Here is a 22517-nt window from a genome sequence, read left to right on the forward strand (position 1 = left end):
TGGATATATGCTGACATAGCAAGAGTCTTCTAATTATTAAGTTTAATTACCTGCTATGTTTACAAAGAACGTCTTGGAGTCATCCGCTGTGTCGCACACATATTCTGCTGAATCTTTGACAGTGGTTTCAGGTATAATAAGTCTTCTGTAGACACCGTCCACCTCCAGAATGAGATTGTCGTTCTCCTCCACCTCGAGTCCATCACGATACCAGCGTACCATTGCATTGGGCCGTGAGATCTCACAGCTTAGCACCATCCTCTCAGAGGTCTGCTGACACAGTTCCATTTCTGACTGACTTGGGGATACAATCTTCACTGGAGGTTCTGAAAGTGAACGTTATTACCCAGCTTTTCAATTAAAACAATACTGCATTATAGTGTAAAGGCTTCTGTATGCAGCAGTTAAAATATTTCTCAGCTCTTTGTAGAGCAACAGACCAGAGTTAATTTCACCTTACCTTGGTGGGAGGCCATTTAGATATCAATATTTTAGTCTTAAAAATATTCTGATGATGCGTGACATTGACTTGTTTGAGTTAAATATACCAACCCCCTAATAGGACATTGTGCTCCTTTCTCTTAGAACAGTGACATATCCCTACATGCACAGACAGTATCTATAGTGTCAGGTGTTTGTACCTGTGATATTTAGGTGAAAGAATATTGAATCGTCAGCTGTATCACAGACGTATTCTCCAGAATCCTCTACTCCACTAGACAGTATCTTAAGTCGTCGATAAGGCCCTTCTACCTTGAGCTTGATGTTCTCACTCTCTTGAAGCTTTTGACCGTCTTTATACCAGCTGACCACACCACTGGCACGAGACAGTTCACAGCTTAGAATAATTTCGTCGGGGACATGACGGTCAAGGTGGACATCCTCCTTGGGATAGATTATCGTCACAGGAGGTTCTTTGGGGGAAGAGTACAAGCAATTGAAGCCACATCTGTATATGCAGATACAATCAGCAGATGTTTTTGAATTCTGGACTGTTGTATTTGAGTATTTTATTACCTCGTATGTTAACTTTGAAGACTAAAACATTGTCTCCTACACGGGATGTGTATGTAGCTGTATCGGACAGTTGGGCTGAATGTATAATCAGCTTTCTTTTGGTGCCCTCTGCTTGGATTGTAACATTATTGGTTGGTTGCATTTCAGTTCCGTCTTTGTACCATTTGACAACACCATCAGACCTTGATACTTCACATGACAGAACAAGCTGTTCATGTTCCACAACACTCTGGAAAAGGTCCCTCTCTGGGATATCAGCAAATGTTACCGGTGGTGCTGCAGAAAAAAACAAAAACAAAAAAAATACTAAAATAAGTTTTCGGATGAATCTAGATCTCATTATTTATGCTCATGCACAAGTTTTCACAGCCTAGTCATGCTGATTTTAAGCTTTGCTGTCAAGATAATAACTCCTCACAGAAGCATTGGTGGGTGTTAAGCCACATTTGAAGTGATGTAAAAACATATGTGCGGCAGTGCACTCATGAAATACTATTTACACGGGTTTGCGGGAAAAAAAGTTCATCAAAATACATGCTGGACACTGAAGACGCTGTCCTAAAATGTAAAGCATGTATACAGAAAGCAGCTAAATGTTTAGACGTTTAAGAAAATCAGCTACGATGGATACGATGATGATCAGGTTTTGCTTTGTTAAGTATTAGAGGTCATGAAGGTGTACAAAACAGAACAGTTAAAACATTTGCCAAGAAAACATGGCCAAAAGAGATCATATCACCTTTCACCTCCACACAGAAATCGTTGAACTCTGAATCATCATCAGTTTTACAATTGTACACGCCAGAGCATGAAGATGTGGCCGGTTTCATAACCAGTGTCCTCTTTTTGCTCTTTGAATCAACGTTTAGTTCCGATTCTGGCAAGAGTTTTATTCCATCCTCATTCAAGCAGGTCTGGATTGCAGAATGTGAGATCTCGCACTTTGGTTTTATCAGTCCGCCTGCTTCAAGAGGATCGTTCCTCTCAGCCTCTGGAACAGCTGAGAATCAAACCCATGCTATAGGATCTTCAATTCATTAACAGTAACCAGATAGCAATGGTAAACAGATTTGCGTTTGTTATCCTACACTGTACAACTTACTTCAGTTTTTATAGTCAAGGGTGAGGTATGCCAACAGTGATTTTAATTAATTGATATTTGGCTCCAGAATGGTGCAAATGTTGTTTGGCAGACAGTGAAATCACACCATTATTTTAACATATAGCACTACAATGTAGTATGTAATAATAGTGTAGTATGCCTGGTCTCATTCCTAGGGAGTCAGATACTGTTGTTGTGTCAAGACGGGCATCTATCGGGTACCCACAAGTTGTCCTTTGGTGTTGGTGCAGTGACACACTGGGTTTATGGTTCCACCCATAAACAGGTCTTACTTCAAAGTCATAGCATATGGACACTCATAAAGTATGAATTGGCACCATATTTAAACTCACTGGGAAGCATAATTTCTCAGTGTGCATGGCCACTTTTGAGAAGGGGTTTTATTCCAAACCAAGATCTTTTCCTGAACCTAACCATTAGTGTTCAGTGCCTAAACATACAGTCCCAAACAAAAGTTTAAGACCACTTGAAAAATGGCAAAACATTATATTTTGCATGGTTGGATCATAGCAAGGTTCCAAGAAATGGGAGTGAGACAAAACATTTTTTTGAACATGCAGTTTATTGAAAACAATACTTAAACCGAAACAGGCTGTTTTACAGCTGATCAAAAGTTTAGGACCACAAGCCTTTAAAAGGCCTAATCTGTGCAAAAATGTGGATTCATTGTCATTTTCTGTCAGGCAGTCACACTGTCATGACGTTCTGATGGCAAAGGCAAAAAAATGTTCCCTTTTTGAATGTGGTTGGCTTGTTGAACTGCATATGCAGTGTCTCTTGCAGCGCACAATTGCAGCTTAAATAATCCTGAGGGTTATGGAACCAAAATGTCAAGTGGAAAACCCCCCAAATTTCACCAGCACTGAGCCGGTGGATCCAGTTGGCTGTCCATCAAGAAAGTGGACAATCCTCGACCCAAATTAAGGCCATTACTGGTACCGACTGCAGCCCCATAACCATCAGACACTGAAGGGCTTCAAAAATAAAAAAAACGTCTCCTTGACATCATTTTCATTTTCTGGTCAACCTCAGACAAGGCTGAAAACCACAGAGGTGGCCTCGTGTCCATGAACGCCACAGAACTGACCGTTTGGACTTTGCAAGAGAGCACCAAACATTGGACATTGAAAGGTGGAAGAAAGTTTTATTCTTTTTATTCTTTTACTGGGTTTTTTTGGAGGTGTGGTCCTAAATTTCTGATCAGCTTTGAAACAGGCTGTTTAGTTTAAGCGTTGTTTTCAATAAATTGCATGCTCCAAAAAATGTTTTGTCTCACTCTCATTTCTTCTTGTTGGTTGATCCAACCATGTAAAAGATGATTTTTTAAAGTTTTTAAGTGATCCATTTTTAAGTGATCTTAAACTTTTGATTGAGGCTGTAGTAAAAAGCAAGTTAAAATGAAACTAATCAGTAGATCAAAACAACGTAAAACACAGTCAAAAGACAAACAAGGCATCTGTTTTTTCAAAATTGTATTATGTACTGTATTATAATTGATCAAATTGTGTTTTTGGAAACATTAGAGTTGAGGATTATATTATTTTATATTAGTTGCTGAATCTGGCTTCATTTCTGATCAACCTATGTTTCTCAACATTTTCAGCAGTTTCCTGAGCCCTTAGTCTGTGCTGATTTACATAGACAAAGACATTTATGTCTTGAAAAAGCCTAAATCTAAATTTCTTTTCTTTTTTATATCTCATTTTTGGTCTCCACCAGCTAAAGAGCCAATCAGTTTGGCTCTTTAGCTGTTTTTTCTTTTTCTCCGAAAATCTGCAAGTGTTATTTCTCTGTTACATTGTTCTGGAAGCAGGGTTGATGAAATTTTAAAAGTGAGTAATTACCCATCTGTGATCAAAATCATAGCAAAAACTCCAAATTTTACATTTTTAATTTGGATAAATATGTTCACCAACATTATAAACAAGACGAAGTACATAATCAAGCATTAACACATCTAACTTATACGTTCAAATATTGTTCCCTAAGCTAGTCTACTAGCAAAGTATTAATAGATGGTTAGTAATTCTGACGAAGCTCAAAATACTTAGATCACCTGCAACATCCACCTTGAATTCTATATGGTCATCTGCGGCCTCACAGCTGTACATCCCAGAGTGTCTGACTTCTGCTGACTGAATGACCAGTGCTCTCAGTATTTCTTTAGCTTGGATTTCATATTCACTCTCTGGAAGTAGCTGTTCTCCATCTTTGTTCCAATAGACTTGGGCAGTTGGCTCTGAGACTTCACACTGCAGCTTAATTGGGCAGCCTGCTTCAACAAATTTGTTTCTCGCAACCTCTGGAATTGCTGAAAACCTCACAGGAGTAGCTGGGGGGGGTATTAAAAGATTTGCAGAGGACTGCTGTTAAGCTGACAGAGCATCATTTAACAAGCAGGGCGAAAATAAGACTTTTTGGGTTTGATTAATTTAGCACAGCTAGGATTAGACTTGGTTTTTCAAAAGGTGTTTTCAACTGCATGAATAAAAAGAAGTGCCTAGTTTAAGGGTAACTATGGTAACTATGGCCATGCTAAAATGCCCCAAACTCACACTTGCAAGCTCTTTAACTGAAAGGGAATGTAAGAAAATCACCTTCGACGTCCACATGGAATGTCGCAATGTCATCTGCAAATTTACAGCTGTAGAGACCAGAGTCAGAGACTTTAGCAGAAGGAATCATCAATTTTCTGAAGTTGCCATCTCTTTTCATATCAAGCCCAGTTTTGCAGAATAGCTCCAAATCATCTTTAAACCAGGAAACCTGGGCAACAGGGTCTGAGACCTCACACTGGAGGATAATCGGACAACCAGCTGCAATCAGCTTGTATTTTTCTGACAGTGGGAGTGGCATGATCTGTGACGATCGGCCTAAAAGAGGAGAATAACAAGGGTACTAGGTAAGATGCTTGTGGTAGGCAAAACACAGTCCAGCCAGTCATACCATTTTCCCATGATCATTCAAATCAAATTATGTTCCAGCCACTCACAACAGAGAATAAGAACCATAAGACGATAACGAGGATAGAAATAAATCACCTTTTACATCCACTTTAAAAGTCACAGTGTCATCTTTTGTTGAACATTCATAGGTACCAGCATGCGCGCTTCCAGCTGAAGGGATGAGCAGTGTCCTTGTCAGTCCATCTGACTGTACTTCCACATTGTTTTGTGGCAGAACTTTTACCCCGTCTTTATACCAGTCGACATGAGCAGAGGGATCATGAGAGAGTTCGCATCTCAGGACAATGGGAGCGCCTTCTTCGACGGACTTGTTCCGGTCATTCTCTTGAAGCTCTGAGAACTTCACAGGTAGGGCTGTAGGTTTTTAAAATTGCAAAAGATTGTCTTAATAAAGTGTCTTTAAATATTAAAACTACACTTTATGCAGTTAGAAATGAGTAGGAACTTAAATTCAACCAAAGCAGCAGACAGCTGACACAGGTCTTTAAGAACAAGGTGCTTTTGACAAAACAACATAAACAAGAACTCAAAGACATCTAGAATGTCTAGAAGAGCAACGATCAATATGAAACCAACAAAAAGTACAGGTTAGACATAAGAGTGTTTATGGCACAAGAAGTGCATATGGTTAGTGACATTAAAAAGAATAAAGTAGACTCACAGCTTTCTTTATATATCGGATATGCTTATTCAGAAGCTGCATTATGACACCACATTTTTAATGAGATGTTTAGTGTGACGATGTCCTATATTCTTTCATTCTACTCTTATTAAAGTGTTAAAAAAGGGGTCATCATGAATAGGTGTGATGGGGAGTAGTTTTTCTTTAAAGTCACATAAAAAATGACTTACATTTGGCCTCTGCTTTTTAACGTGGCATGAGTAGTGTATTAGGAAGGCCGGAAAATGAACAATTTTCTGTTAGGTCACTACAAAAACGTGACTAAATCACCTGCTGTTAACCTGTTAGTGGCAATGCAAGACAATGAAAGCGCTGCAGAGTTTTTTGAGCATCACCTTTTACATCCACAGTGAACTGGATGTCATCATCCTTTGACTCGCAACGGTATACACCCGTGTGAGCCCGCTCGGCTGATGAGACAACTAGACTCCTCAAATTTCCCTCTGACTGGATGTCTACTCCACTCTGGGGTAGGAGCTTTGTTCCATCCTTGTACCAACTGACTTGTCCAGTGGGGTCTGACAATTCACATTGTAGAGCAATGGGATAGCCTGCTATGACCGTCATTTTCTGGTCAACCTCAGACATTGCTGAAAATGTCAGAGGTGGAGCTACAGGATTGAATGTAAGATAGAACTGGTCAATAAAACATGTACTGTAATGGACCAAAAGAAGCAAAGCAAAGCCATAAAACTGAAGCTTTCCAATAAAATCAATAAACTACGTTAAAAATTTTCAAATTAGTATTTGTAAGGAAAGATTCAGCTAGATACATTTAGTAAACCTGGTCTACCAAACGTTTTATTAATATTAACAGTCGGTCTTGTAAGAAAGTTATTGCATCAATTTTTTTTAAAAAAACCCAACTGAGGTGGTTCTGCAGTGACAGCAAATGTATGATAAAGTATACTTAATTAGCAAAGGTTTATGCTTACAAATGGTTGAAAGTCATTTTTTGTTTTACACATTCGGTCAGTGCCTACAGTATGAGTAAAGAAGATGATTTAGCCTTAAGAAAATTCCTGCCTTTACAGTAGGAGGCTGGAAAGTTGGAATTCTTCCAATGTTCAGTCACCTTACTTAGTCAAGCAAAGAGTGAATGTACTAATGAAACCCTGGGTACCTGACAAAGCAATTCACATTTATTTTGACACAACTGTGAAGACATCTAAGACATTTGGGTCAAAATACCTTTGCCTGCGTCAAGGCTGTGTGCTTCTGTATACTGTCTTGGCAGGGACAAGGATTTCATTAATTGGATATTATGACTTAATGATAGGGTTAATATACTGAATTTGGGCATGTTTGGTCAGTTCACATGTCAGTGATGTCCCACAGAGAGCCGTAATGCACCCCTATTAAAGCTACAGTTGTTTCCATTAGCCCCAATCAAGAATATATATTTTTCCCAAAGACCTTTTTTAAACTTGCTCTGCTTGAACACTAAAATACTCTCAAAGGACTTTTTTGTCCATGTTCTCACCTAAGTTGTAATAATACTGTTCTAGTAAGTTAAATTTAAGAACCTCAGCAATTAAATCCCTAACAACCCACCATCCTTCTCACATTATACATTGTATTATACAGTGTATTTACTGCATGTCAGAAGCTTGGTAAACATGTAGACATCATTTGTAACACTGTAAGAGAATGATCTCAGCCTCCAAGACTGCTTGATATTAGAAGTAGACTTGCAAGTTAGCCAGGCTCATTGCTGCAGTCTTTGCTATGTTACTTGTGTCATTCTACTGAATTGTTTTAGTTCAGCCAAGCAAGGGTATTTCTCTACAAAAGAACGCAGAGTATGTGCTACCTGAGTGCTTGGCAAATTAAAGACTTTGCAAAACACTTAACTTCCTCTTGGATAATAAGTCAAAAATCAGATTAAGCCGCACTGTCTTTCTAGGGCAACTTTAGCTAATTGTAGACAGTGCCTAGTTCTTTAATTTTGATTTAGAGATAAAATAGAGCATGGCACAGTGTTTGAAAACTCTCATTCGTTAACTTCAATGGAGTATGCTATAAACTAAGTACTAACTTGGACAGAGCCTTAATGTCCCCTGAGCAGTGTTGTCAAAAATAAGCCTAGGATTAGCACGATTAACACAACCTGCAGAGATGTTAATGTTTTGTTGTACAACATAGAATATGCAAGAAATTACCCCACTTGTCAATTTTGAGGAAACCATTTGCGAACAAGTGGCTAAATGTGACTGTATAAGTTGTCACAGCATATTCAAAATAAAAACATCAGACACAGTAGCTTACTGGTGTTAAGAAGTCATGTGACCATGGTGTAGTTCTTTGAGATTGTACTTATACTTCAGAAATCATACAGTTAGAATTCATTTGCGGAGATTATCCTGCTGAACAAATGTGTCATGAATTTTTATTTTACTCAGAGCTTATTTTCTGTGACAATCCAAAAGCATTTGGAGAAATCCAATTGACTTTTTAATTAAGGGATCCAGGGCCGTACTTCAAGGCTGGCCTACAAAAAATTTCATCCCAGCAGAACTCCCAGAGTGCACCACACAGGTAGCTGTAGTTTCAGTCTCTGTGATTCATGGACTCAGACATCATAGAGTGAAGTCATGAAAGCACATGACAGTGGTTACTAGTTAAATGTAATTTAAATATTTGTGTTGTACTTATTGTACTTATACTTATTATTTTTTTTTTTTAAATTAACCTAATCCAAGAACTCATTTTGTGCAGATTGCAAATGATTACAGTAAAGTGAAGTTTTTCAATCAGTTGAGGTTTTGTATTTAACTATATTAAAGTGTCTTGATTTTTTTTTCTATCAGAGAAACTGTTCAATCTGTCTACTTTATAGTAATTTTATTTTTCCAGAAAACTAAAAAGAAAGCTTGCGTTTTGTGAGTAAAGCAAACTTATTTGTATGCAAATAACCTCCACTAAAATCTAATTGCATAACAGGTGAAAGCATCTTTTGTCACCTTTAACATCCACATGAAACTGCACTGCATCATCTGTTGTCTTGCAGCTGTAAATCCCTGCATGAGACAGTGTCGCAGATCGGAAAGTCAGTGTTCTTATAGAACCATCTGCCAGCATGTCCTGCCCAGCTGCTTCAAGAAGTTTTATTCCGTCCTTGTACCAAGTAACTTCACCATTAGGATCTGATATCTCACACTGCAGCGTTAGGGGTTCACCACCTTCAACAGACTTGTTCCTTTCAGCCTCACAAAGTCTTGTAATTCTCACAGGCGGAGCTGGGGATGTTTGAGGTAACATCAAGAGAAAATTGCATCACTATTACTGACTACAACAGAAATGAAGCTTTAAAAACAAAAGGAAAGAGCAAATCAAATTCTAACATCAAGATTAGTCATGCCAATAAACCTTGAGAGTTAAAATAAGTCATAATAAAAATATGTCCTCGTTTATTAGTAATATAACAAGATGTGTCTTTGGTTAGACTTGAGATACCTGGGCATTCAAGTTAGGATTTGAAGCTAATGTATTTACTCTTTGCTCTATTTTGAATGTTCCTCCCAGACCACCCAAGCTCAAATTCAACTACTGAAGTACTTTTAGTGTAAATAAAGTCAAGTGAGTAGTTATAGAGATTGCCAAAGTGTAAAGGATTGCAAAAAAAAGGCAATCTCAATCATTGTGCCCGTTCATTTTTTGCTTGATAATGCTAACCATTTAAATCACCTTCAACAGCCACCTTATATGCAGTGACACTGTCACTCCAGTAACCATCATGTGTCCCTGAGAGGTAGAGCTCTTCTGATTCTACAGTTGCTGTCTGCTTGATATTGCAAGGCTCTGCATAGTTGGTCACTACTACTTGTTCTTCCGTAGTCTCCAGGGTGCGATAAAACTCTGCGGGGACTGTTGCTTCCTGACTTGGCAGGGACAGCACTTCCAAATCGTTAGAAACTGCTTGTCCTGTATTATCGGGATGATCCAATTTGACATATGCAGACTGCTGCAAGTCGTATGGCTCCTGTTGGAAAGTTTTTACCTCTTTAAGGTTAGAAAAATCCAATGATTGAAGGGATGCTGTTTTAGGGAAGTCACTGAGCCCCTCTGAAAGATCAGCAGATTTCTGTAGGAGTCTGTTGAACTCCTCTGATTGGTCAGTTGCAGTCCATAAAGAGTTATAGGGCCCCTCTGAGTAGACTGTTTCAGTTTGTAAATGGTCACAAGGCTTCTCTGAAAGCACAGGTGGGATCTGCATGGAATTAAAGGCCCCCTCTGATTGGACATCTGCAGTCTGCAATGACTTAAATGGTTCCTCTGATTTGACAGCTACAGTCTGTAAGGATTTAAAGGGCTCCTCTGATTTGTAACTTTCAGAGATTATGGATTCAATCAGATCCTCTGGCTGTGGAGTTGCAGTTTTGAAAGACTCAGAGATCCTGTCTGATTTGATTGAAATCTGTAAGGTGTCAGTATTGTGCTCTGATGTTGTAGCTGAATTCTGTAGAAGGCTGCCTAGCTCTGACTGGACAGATGGTGTCTGTCCTAAACTATGTAGCTCCTCTGATTGGAAAGTTAGATTCTTGGAAGTGGATTCCTCTGACTGAACAGTTGCAATTTGCAAAAACTTGCAAAACTCATCTGTCAGAACAGCTGTCTGCAAAGAATTGTCAGGTTCTTCAGACGAGGCTTCCGTATGCTGTACATAGTAAATGAATTCCTCACCTTGTGTATCTTTGAGCTGTGTAGTGTGATGGTGTGTGTCAGACTGAGTTGTTATTGGGTTTACAGAGTCATGGTACAGTGGACATTCGGCTTTTTCCATTTGTTGACCATCATAGAGTTCGTTCAGCTGTTTAGATGCAGTGCAGTCAAACATATATTCATATGCTGACTGAGAAGTTGGTGTATGACTGGAATGGTCTTCACATGTCTCAGCATCTCCAGCCTTGCCACCAGAGATCCCAGAATTGTATTTTGAGGACACCCGGATAACTTCAACAGGATAAGCCTCCTCTGTGGACTTGCTCTTCTCTTGGTCAGAAGAGAGCCTTGGCGATGTAGCTATAAGCATTGTGATGTACACAGAGAAAGGTTTTCAGTGGTTGATGGTCTCAATACTTCTTCTTATAACAGAATTTTACATCAGTGTGGGTTAGCATGGAGTTATGGGATTATCCATTGCAAAGACAAACAAGAAGATCGACCAGGTTTGGTCTGAAAGTGAGCTCCAATATGTCTTCCTTCAACTGACTCCTAATATTCTCATACCAAAAATCTGTACATTAGCACCATAAAAACCTATGGTACATTAATTTTGTTGTCTTTGACAAGAGTTCGTTGTCATTGCAACGGGGAGACGTTCAGGGCAGCAATGTGAATGAGAGGATCTGGTGATGAATAAGACATAAGATGGACTTTAAGAGTGGTAAGTTGCTTGTTACAAGCAAAGATGACTGTTAAAATGAAGAATGAAGTGACAAACACAACGTATATGTTAGTATGAGAAGCAGCTACACAGCTACTAATCAACCATTTAAGAGGCAAAAACAGCAGGAAATGACCTGAAACCAGTGATGACAATGTGACACAGAGCAATTTTCTAAAGGAAAAAAGATTTACAGATGCCTCAGATGATTGGGCTAACAATAAAATACACCACTATTGTTAGTGGCATTTATGTGCTTGGTTAAAATGGATGATTGATGTTGAAATATCAAATCACCTTTGCCATCCACTGTATATTGGGTAGATGCATCAGCTATCTCACCAATCTCATCACGATAGTGACACTGCTCTGCTGTTTGGACAAAGCCAAAGAGAAAACAATGAGCTGGGTGATAGCGTTACATATGTAACTTATTTCTTGATTCTTAATTGTGCAGGTACAATGAGGGGAACCACCTTTTATGTCCTCATTTAACTGTACATCATGAGCTGTTTCACAGCCAAACTTCACATCACCAGAGGCATATTGTAACTGGAGGGGAAAGATTTGGCTACTTCTCTGGGATTCACTGTCAGTTTCCCTTTTGGGGTAGATCTGGGTTCCATCTTTGTACCAACAGGCTTTGGCAACGGGATCTGAAATCTCAAATTGCTGAACAATTGAGCAGTGTGGTTCAGCAGAGTTGGCCTTCTCGTCATCAGGGTCAAGTAGATATGTTGGAAGTGGCACTACAAACAATCATTGGGGGGGAAACTGACTTTAAAGAGAAACTGATACATTATATGTTTATATAGAAATGTTACTAGAAGCTGCACAAAGAGTTAGTACAGCTGAAGCAGAAACCACATTTGCAGAAAAGGTATAATCACCTTGATTTTTTACTATTAATTTGGCAACATCATCTGCTGTTGCACAATAGTATGCTCCAGAGTTTGCAGGATGAGTTGGTTCAATAACAAGGGTGTTCTTGATGCTTCCATTTTCAAACTCAGGCTCTCTGTCAGGCTCTCTATCAGGTTCTGTATCCCTCTGCTTTGACACCTGGAAAGCAGGGTCTGAGGATTCACAGGGTGGTTCAGCGGGGGGGTACGTTGCTTCAAGTAACTGTGTCTCCACAACCTCCAGCGAAGGCGACAATGGCAACGTTGGAGCTAAAGATTAATGATTAATATTATGACTATGGACTTAATGGAACATATTCATACTATGAAGAAAAGGGCATTAAGTTTAACTTCCCCAAAACTGGGAAGTAATCTGCCATCTCAAATTCAACGAGAAATGCATTTTCAAGGGTTATGCTTTTTTCATTTAGTCAGTACACATTGATTTTACCATGGACAGTTACAACTTCACACAAAGCACCACTTTAACACAGACACACAGAAACGCATATCATAATGTTAGTCATATCTAGTCTCCAGAAAGCTTTAGAATTAGATCCAAAAGTAAAACAATTTAATTGTAAAAACAAATCACCTTTAGCATCCACAGTGAAGTGGATAGTGTCATCAGAAGTTTCACAGCTGTATAGCCCTGAGTGCAAGAGCTCAGCAGATGGGATAATGAGTTTCCTTGATGTGCCATTACTCTGTATATCCCAACCATTCTGTGGGATGAGCTTTTTACCATCTTTATACCAGCAGACAGGCACAGTAGAGTCTGCAACCTCACATTCCAGCTCCAAAGGTTTGCCCACTTCGAGTGACTTGGTTCCCTCAACGTCAAAGATAGTAGAGTTCATCACTGGTATAGCTAGCAGTGGGAATGCAGGACAGCTAAATAAAATCAAGGCCGTGGAAATGGATACCTTACAAAAATGTAACTGCTGAGCAGAAGATGAAAAGGGCTTTGGAGACTTTTAATTCACAGAGAGCCGCAGGAGTCGCAAAACCAATGTATATAAATAGTAATCACCTAGTGGGTTAACTGCTCTTTAAAGTTATGTGCACGAAACACTCCTTCAAACCACATAGTAGAAGCAGGGATTATTAGTGGCATCTATGAAGAGGGGGGTGGGGTTACAAAATGAACGCAAAGATAAGAAGCGTAAAGTCACCTTTGATCTCCACTTGAAACTCCACGGTATCATCCTGTGTGGTGCATCTGTACACACCAGAATGGCTCAGCTCTGCAGACTGAATAACTAATGTCCTTGTGTTGCCCACTGAGTGGATTTCTAAGCCAGAGCTTGAAATGAGCTGTATTTCGTCCTTGTACCACAGCACATGGGCCTCGGGATCCGACACCACACACTGTAGCACAACGGGGCAGCCTGCTTCAATCGACTTGATCCTCATATCTTCAGGAATAGCTGAGAACTTCATAGGTGGAGCTATAGATATGTTTAGATTTGATGTCAACCTTAAATCAACCTCATGCCACTTAGATTATTTATCATAATCTATCTACTGACCACTTCTAACATGCTGTAATACACTGAAAAAAGGTAGCGCACACTTAAGCACTTCTAAGATGAAAGGCAACAGACAACATACAAGAATATCATTAGAGTTAGTTGCTTTGCTGAGTAGGAGCTCGTTAATGTTTCACATCACTTAAAACAAATCACCTTTGATGTCCACATTGAAAGTGATGGTGTCACCCTTTGTCTTGCAGCAGTACAAGCCAGAGTGTGAAACTTCTGCTGAATGGATAATCAGATTCCTCATCAAGCCATTGGATATGATATCTACCCCACTTTGAGAATGGAGTTTTGACCCATCTTTGTACCAGTGCACCTGGGCAGATGGATCTGAGAGCTCACATTGTAAAACAATTGGGCAGCCTGTTTGGATGGTTTTGTTCCTCTCAGCATCTGGGAGTGCTGAAAACCTCACAGGTGGGGCTATGGATATTTAGATATTTTAATGGGTTGGTAAGTGGTAAAAAAAAATGATTCAAAGGAAGACAGCATGCATTTTTTACATAAAAAAGATGTTTGGTACAAGTCACAATGAAGAGGGTTAGTCTCTGTAAAACAAAAAACAAAACAAAAAAACGCAATGTAAGAAACTTGTTCTACTCACCCTCTACTTCCACATTGAACCTGATGACATCATCAATGGCATCACAGCAGTAGACTCCTGAATGTGATAACTCTGCTGACTGGATGACAATTCGTCTCATGGTGCCCTCTGATTGGATATGAAGACCTTCCACAGATCTTAATTCCACCCCGTTCTTGTACCAGTGCACCAGAGCTGCAGGGTCTGATACCTCACAGTAGAGCACAATGGGATTCCCAATTTCTACAAATTTATTTCGATCCATCTCTGACAATGGGAAAAACTTGACAAGAGGAGCTGCAAATTTTAGAAAACACAAGCAAAAAACACTGAGTGTAATAAAAGGTACGTGTTCACAGGGATGGGTTTTTTGGGGTGAGACACTGACAGGTGTGCTTGCTCACATACAGCCCTCTACAATTGCAATTGGATGACTGCCTCTGGCGGGCTGCCCAAGTTCAGGTATTAAGCAGAAGACTACATGGTGGCTCATTGGTAATTGTTTTCTTGTAATACAAAATCCATCAGAATGCATTTCTGCAGACATTTGAGGAAAGTAATACGCCACCCAGCCTACAAATTCATCTTCATTTTTCTAAATGTTCCAGACATACCTTGAATGTAAAGTGCTGCAGAATCACGGATGCCATAGGCAATGAATGTAATCTCAGCTCCATTATCTGTATCGCGTACTCCTCGAATGCGGAGAGATTGGTGTGCTCGTGACCGACGCATGGAATACCGCTCATCTTCCTGAAGCTGAGTCCCATTTAAGAACCATGTACCAATAACTGAAGCAGAAAGCTCAATAGAGAAGAGAGCGTCTTGCCCCTCTGGCACCAAGGCATCCTGTAAGGGAGCTTGTATTCTGGCCACAGGAACTGGAAAATAAAATTGTGTTTAATCATATAGCAAAAGTATCCTGTTGTGATTAATTGAGAAATACAGCAAGTGGTATTGATTTAGTGCAGTTGTAGTAAAATAAACGTTACCTAAGTGAACAGTTTTAGGGAATTCAACATTATTGCTTTTCCCATATTTGTTGACGCTGCAAATACGAAAGCGGTAATCCGCCTCACATGGAACACTGTCACCAAGGATCTCCACAGAGGTTGCAGAATCGGTGGTCAGACACTGAAGCCATTCTTGCGAACCAGTGCCCACCTCTTGCCGTTCAAGCACATATCCAGAGGGAGGATTCTTTCGTGAATCCTGAGCAGGAACCCATGAGAGAAGAGCTGCATTAGCACGCTCTGTGTTGATCTGCACAGCCACTGGACAACTAGGTGGACAATGTCTGGCCGCTGAAACCAGAAAAAAGTCATCATGCACCAAGGTTGCTTCGAAAATTGATCAAGTTTTGTGACAAATATTGTATCTAAGGCACTGTAATTTTCAGAGGGCCCTACATTTCACTCTTAGCTGAGAGGAAGTCTTGGATCTGCCGACAAGGAAAGTCACGAGGCCAGAGTCTTGGGGCATTGTGTTGACGAAAACCAGGATGTGAGTTCGACCAAAGGATTTAATAATGGTCTGATGGGTTTCACGCAGCTCTAAGCCATCTTTGTACCAATGTATATCCATCTCCTCTTTTTCTACTTCAACACAAAAGGCAGCATTTTCACCTTCCAAGACATCCACTTTTCTTGGAAGCTTCCGCAAAATTGTGCCTGCAAAGAAACACCCAAGAGAGTTAATACGACACTCACAGCAAACATCCATCCGTTTCCATAACTGCTTATCCAATTTAGGGTTGTTCATAGCTGTCACAGGTTTGTAATTCAGAACAGTTTGTCACTGTATATGTTAAACATGCAAATTTGCAGCTGATCTCATCAGGAGGACAAAATTGTTTCTCAGTGCCTTCTTTGCAGGTCACAGTTTTTGATCTGGCACCAATAACGTTTGCTGTGTGCCTCAAATTCAACCTCAAAAAATGTTAGCTACTAAAGACCTGTGTCTGCAGGCATCTGTTTTTGTATTTGACTGCTTTTGTAAAGCACCTGTTTTAACTTGGTTACAAAACTAATGTTTAACACCTATGCATTCATTTTTGTGAATATCTGTCCTTTGTAGTTTAGCCAGGACAGGTTTTTACTTTTTTACATGCTAAAGAGTCTTGATATTGCAAGTCACATAGGTGTTTTTTTGATTTTGAGATCTCTTTTTCCTTTTTTCCTTTAGAGACTCTGACAAACTAGTCTGTGTTTCAACTGGAGGTGTCATGTGCACAGCCGAGGAAAAACAATGTTCTCTGAGAGCTTTTCTTTCTTCTTGCTGAGAATAACGAGCACCTTCTTTTTAAATTTCACAGGATTTGTACTGAAAGTCAATGTTTTCACTGCAGGAACAACAAACCCTAAGGCAGTCCTACAAACAAATCTGAGATAATGTGTTTTCTGCAAATACTTTAAACCAGGAAAAACTGACAAACACACCACCTTCACCACCTAAAGAAAAAGTAATTATATTGCTTAGTCTGCATATGAAATCGTTGCACATTTTTGCATTGTGTTATTTTTGAAATAGAGCTACTTTATATTGGATCCTAATTTACCTTTTACAGCTACCTCTGCAATGCTTCTGCCCCCATCAGGCATCTCGCAGAGGTAAATCCCATCATCATCAACTCCAATGTCACGAATTGTCAGTCGTCGTTTCGTTCCCCACTCCTCCATTCCATATTTGGCCCCTGGTTGCAGTCGTCTATCCTCCAGATACCATGTGATGGGAACTGAGTCCTCTGGAACTTCACACTCGAGAACAGCCAAATCCCGCTCCCACACTTCAAGATCAATGAGAGGCTGCTTGAACCGCACAGGCGGCTCTGGGACCAAAGAAGTAGAAGAGCAACAGTTTGAGCCAATGTGATATCTCTCATAGTGCTAAATGTAAAATATTCAAATTTTATTTGATCTATCCAATGAATTTAGTAATTCAATATAAATTCTTGAAGCGAGGTGATCTAGCAAAAGCTCAGACTACATGTGCCCTTGTAGTAAACACTGTAAATTGGAATATATTTGGCAGTAAATTCCAGATAAGCAAACAAGATGAACAAAATCATGAGACAAGTGGCTTATTTAGCTGAGGAATGGGAAGGTCATTAACACACTGGGGTGTTAGATAGAGAATAAAGTGTTTGTAACTGACACCACCAGACAGTTGTAAACAAAAGAATGTGGACTGTATTTAGTGGTGTGTGTGTGCAAAGCTCATCATTACCTTATCTTACTAATGTTTTAACAAGGCCAGTTACACACACAGCTATACAAACCATCTTCCATTTAAAATTTCTTCTTAGCCACCACTAACCATTAACTCTATCTCAGTTCTATTTTTTCTCTCCAGCTGATACAGTACAATACTTGAGGTTGGACTTCTTTGGGCCATGTGAGAAATAAGATCCTCTTCCCGAAGATTTCAATCACATGGACACTGAGTCCTGGACCCTTCACGGGCTAAGTAACTTTGCAGACATCCTACCGCTGCTGAACTCTTCCTCAAGCTAATGAACATTGCCTGTTTAGGTATCACTTGGGTCCAGTTTCAGATCATTAATACATTTCCTTCAACTGCCAGTGGACCAGGGATGATCTGATTGCTGATTATTTGCAGGGGCAATATCTCTCTCTCTCTCTCTCTCACTATATATATATATATATATATATATATATATATATATATACTTTTGCCATGCCTTTTTGGCCCTACCCCAGTATATGGTCTCAAAGTACCTCTTTATCTCACTGACATCATCCTAGCATCAAATGGATAGAAATTTGATCCAAGAACACCCCACTCTCTACTCCCTCCGTTACTCAGTAAAAAAGGCACCACAGGCTGTGGCTCTATCTGCATTTGCAGTCTGAGATGCACAATATTGTTTTAAGCCACCCCTCAATTCTTTATATTTTGTTACAAAAATAGGTTTACTGATTTATTGACACATGTGCAAACATACATGGAAATACAGTATACAAGACAACAGAACAGTGTGAAAAGCTTGAAAGTCAGTATTTGATATGATCACCTATATTCTTTAAGAAAGTCCAACCTTCAAGATTGCATGAACTCTTGCACAGCTCTCTTGTAATTTCTTTACCTAGTTTTCAGGAATAGTTCTCCAGAGATTTTGAAGAACATTCAAAACTCATCTTGTTACAAAGGAGTATTAGGGACATGTTAACCCTCTCAGGCTCAAATTAAACTTTTTGTTGCTAATGCACAACCAAGTCCTGCAGTGGTACTTCTGAGTAAAAAAAACTCATAAAATATGTATGTGGGGTAATCAGGTTGTTAGTTTTTAACTGTTGCAAATCGGCAACGCCTGCCTTGGGAGGGTTAAGAAGAAAAAAAAAACTTCATAGAGCTTTTTGAGACTAAAGTTGAAATTTTCAGATTAACATCATAATTCTATTTCATGAAAAAAGTCAATTTCGAGTAAAAAGTTTAAATGTAGAGATTACCGTTGTTGTTTCAAGACAAGCTGCCATGGTTACTATACCCTTAGTATACCCACTAACCCTTAAGGTTCGTGAAACTGTACTTCAGAATCTGTTTTAGTACAAAGCCAGGATATGATTTCTCTTTTAGCACATAAACACAGTGTGGTGATAAGTATAAGGAAGATGTTGCAGAAAGTTGCATCTTGACAGACAGAAAAACACTCAAACTTGAAAGAGTGGATTTGCACAAAATGAAATGGCTGGCAGTGGACAGATGCAAGGTTATCAATGGTTGCACCCTTGTGCAATAAAGAGTGTGTGTCAGTGTATGTTAAAGGTGTATGTTGTATCACAAGACAGCTGATCAGTTTGTTTCACTAACTCATCTAAACAAGGCTTTTTGTAGAGGGTATAGCAAACGTGGCAGACTTTTTTCTCAAAGTTGCATATTGAGAAAAAAGTCAAAATACTATGGTAGTTTGAAAAAAGAGTTAATCTTGAAATTTAGACTTTATTATTAAAATGATCAATGATATTCTTTTCTTAACTTGTCCCTAATACTCCATCATATCTTTGGATGACTGCTTGCTATGCTATGTTCTTTGTCAAGATGATCCGACCCAACTTCAATAATGTTGAGATCCAGGCTCTGATGAGGCCAATCCATGACTGACAGTGTTCCACTGACAATTTGTTCCCAATGGAATGAAGCTACTGCCACAGTTTCCAGATGGGATTTCATGGTGGATCAAAATTTGGTTGCACTTTTCTGCTTTCCTAATTCCATCAGTTTTGGCAAGATCTCCAACACCGCTGGCTAAAATACAGCTCCAACCCCACTTTGTTTTACAGATGGCTGTAGACACTCACTGTTGTTGCTCTCTCTGACCTTCGTTAAACACGATGAACCAAAAGTTTCACATTTAAATAACTGCATATGACCTCTTCCTGTTCCCTTCACTATGAAACACTTATTGAGATCAACTGAAGGGCCAGATTTGTCTGTTAGATCCTGAGTCAGGCTTTTGCTGGATTTTGTCTTGTTTTTAAGGACATGACTTTCAGATAGTTTTTAGACCTGCTATTTATTCTTTTGTCCTCCACTTGTCCAGTTTCCTAATGTTTTTTCAGGACACACTGCACACGATGTCAAGATATGACAAGTTTCCAGCTAATAACTCTTTGGAAATCACCTTATTGGTACAAAAATACTATTTCATCTCATTGTTAAACTGTGATATTTTTCACTTTTATAAAAATTTATAATAGATTCAATTAAAGAAATTAGAACAAAATATGTAAATTTTTGTGACATGTTGCTAGTACTGTAACAGTGCCTAAAACACAATTTAAGACTGGTTCATTCCTTGAGTTAGCTGACTTTTTTTTTTTTTGCTTGAATGAGACATAGGTCAGTGTTAAGTGGCTTAACAATCAAAAAGAAAAAAAAAAAAAAAAAAAAAAAACGTGTTGTGAAAATGGCCAGGTACAAGGGGACTGGTCTTAAAATGAGGGAAAGAAGAGAAAAGCTTTGAATAACCTTCAGAAATCCTGGAAAACTATTGCTCGAGGTCACTTTAAAAATTACAACAACTTCTGGCTCCTTGTAAGCAAAATATAAATAAGTGAAGGGTGGCTCCAGACTGACACAGTACTGTACTTTTACATACTTTTTTACATAAATAAAAGTTGGCACTGAACGTGATCTTGACTTACCCTTGACAGAAAGGTGTACAGCACTGAGGGTTTGCCCAGCAGTATTTGATGCAGCGCAAACATAAACTCCGTTATCCTTTTGCTTACAATAAAGAACTTTAAGTGTGAAGTAGCCTTCTCTGTCCTCATATAACAAATAACGCCTTCCAGACAGTATGAGTCTACCATCTTTCCTCCAAATTATTTCTGGTTTGGGTTTACCAGTCACAAAGCAACGGAATTTGGCATGTTTGCCCTCTGTCACAGCAAACATTTTTACTTTTGTTGACTTGGTCATGCTGTAGTCTTTTAGGCGGTTTGGCAGTTGCCTGCCACTCCTTTGTTTTCCCTGATGGACTTTCCAGTGGCCATTTATGTAGCCGTTGCGATTTCCTTCTTCTTCATGTCCTGGACCTGCATCAACAAGTAACACAGCTCCTGCTAGCGCTTCCCCAAATTCATTTCTTGCCTTGCATGTGTATACGCCACCATCAGGAGCACGGGTCTTAAAGATCTTGAGCTGGAACCATCCACCATCCTGGTAGCCTACACTGAAATGTGTGCTTTCAAATATTTCATTGAGTCTTCTACCGTCTTTTTCCCAGATAACCTCTGGCTTTGGGTTTCCCCAAAGCTTACAAGAGAAGACAGCATCTTCCCCACGACCGACACGAGTGGAGAGGGGCTTGATGAGGAATAGTGGCTTATTTTCCTCCCGCAGCTCCATCTCTTGCGCTTCACCTTCCACCTTCAGTGTGGCAGCTGCATAGGTTTCCCCAATGCTATTTTTTGCTTTGCATATGTACTGTCCACTATCCTCAGTTGTGACAGCTGAGATGATGAGATTGTAAACATTGCCATCCTCAAAGACCCTATATCGTCCTTGTGGGTCAATCTTTTCATTGCTTCGCTCCCAGATAACGGCAGGCCTTGGATCACCACCAATCTGACACTTAAGCACTGCATCAGTGCCACTTTGTACCACTACAGGTCTTGGGTAGGCTAAGAAACGTGGCGCACCACCAAAGACATCCATTGTTGCTTCTTACTTAAGCAGTTTAGGAGAGCAGTAAGTGGCTATTCACTGGTGCAAGACCAACCTACTTCCACACTGCAGGTTTCTACAAGAAGAAACGAAAAATTATTTACTTTCAAAACAATCAGCTTAGGCATGCTGTATAACATTGAAAAATGAAAAGACTAGAGATTAAATTGGTTTTTCTAAATTATAAAGGTGACTCAGCCTTAAATACCTGTCTGTGGTATGTAATTATTCTTCCATTTTCCCATAGGAAATGAACCCTTTGGAATAGATTCAAACACACATTAAAGCACTCAGCCGCCTCCCACTTTAAGTGTATGCATTTCAGCACAAACTCATGGTATGATTATTAGGGATAATTTAATTAGGGCTGTCTGCATGAGAGAAAATCACATGTTAACAGTGAGAGCGGGACCAGCCTAGTTCGACTGCAATTGCAGCCACAACACATAGCCAGTACAGCTGGTGCTGTATTTCAATGGGAAAGTGCTTAATATAGTACAGCCTAAATAAAGACCTGTGAGGGAGTGTGTGTCAGGTATCACAAAGACAGCTCAGAAACCCGCGTGCTCACACAAACACCAGCCGAAATCACAGTCTCCCCACCCAAGAGGCCTTGCTGTCAAAATATGGTGAGCCTCCTTCACGCCTTTTGTTGGCAGCGCTGTTGGACAATACTTTCTTTAAATGTCACAGATTTTTTTTTTAATCGTAATCCTGAATCAGTATCACTTAGCCAATCCTAGGAATCAGTTTTTATATAAAAGTTAGTAATAGTTCACGACAGCTTCAATTTTTAAATTGTATTTAATTTTATTGCTATAAAAAATGTATTTAGTACTAAATACTAATATATTTATCAGAATATAAAATCTATAGAATATATTTATCTTTAAATATATTCTTGTCTGTGTGTGCTTTAGGACACGTCCTAAAGTGTTGAAACTAGGGATAGGAATGGAGAACTTGTTTCAGTTGAGAACTGGTTGCAGTTTGTCAAATTGTTCAGGAATATTTTCCCTCGGGTTTATCAGTTTCTTTAATCACTGCTGACATGTTTTCCTGACAGTTCCACATTGCAAAACCATGAAGTCATGCTCATTGGACAGGAGTTTTTGCACACTTGAGTGAC

The 22517-nt window shown here is 39.4% G+C and overlaps 1 protein-coding gene across 6 annotated transcripts in view; it reads right to left on the reverse strand.

The window, feature by feature from the left end:
• Positions 1–22517, reverse strand: part of obsl1b (obscurin like cytoskeletal adaptor 1b) — a 41662-nt gene that overhangs the window by 15313 nt on the left and 3832 nt on the right. For 2 of the 6 annotated variants that reach the window (XM_084954637.1, XM_084954639.1), the window contains exons 2-24: positions 21597–21645; positions 20365–21464; positions 16758–17027; positions 15610–15870; positions 15193–15504; positions 14815–15081; positions 14222–14497; positions 13765–14040; positions 13252–13527; positions 12672–12947; positions 12065–12346; positions 11651–11923; positions 11472–11546; positions 9476–10810; positions 8752–9027; positions 6124–6399; positions 5182–5460; positions 4738–5013; positions 4197–4472; positions 1757–2017; positions 1018–1293; positions 642–914; positions 51–326 (exon numbers count right to left, since the gene is read on the reverse strand). In XM_084954637.1, coding sequence (XP_084810763.1) covers positions 51–326; positions 642–914; positions 1018–1293; positions 1757–2017; positions 4197–4472; positions 4738–5013; positions 5182–5460; positions 6124–6399; positions 8752–9027; positions 9476–10810; positions 11472–11546; positions 11651–11923; positions 12065–12346; positions 12672–12947; positions 13252–13527; positions 13765–14040; positions 14222–14497; positions 14815–15081; positions 15193–15504; positions 15610–15870; positions 16758–17027; positions 20365–21379 — 7663 coding nt within the window. In that variant the 5' untranslated portion in view covers positions 21380–21464; positions 21597–21645. The remainder of the gene's footprint in view (positions 1–50; positions 327–641; positions 915–1017; positions 1294–1756; positions 2018–4196; positions 4473–4737; positions 5014–5181; positions 5461–6123; positions 6400–8751; positions 9028–9475; positions 10811–11471; positions 11547–11650; positions 11924–12064; positions 12347–12671; positions 12948–13251; positions 13528–13764; positions 14041–14221; positions 14498–14814; positions 15082–15192; positions 15505–15609; positions 15871–16757; positions 17028–20364; positions 21465–21596; positions 21646–22517) is intronic. The other 4 variants (XM_084954641.1, XM_084954638.1, XM_084954643.1 and 1 more) reach the window with 4 other exon arrangements.

The sequence above is a fragment of the Perissodus microlepis genome, chromosome 16, assembly GCF_051167445.1.
Source record: "Perissodus microlepis isolate ML-2025 ecotype Zambia chromosome 16, ASM5116744v1, whole genome shotgun sequence".
Classification (NCBI taxonomy): Eukaryota; Metazoa; Chordata; class Actinopteri; order Cichliformes; family Cichlidae; genus Perissodus; species Perissodus microlepis.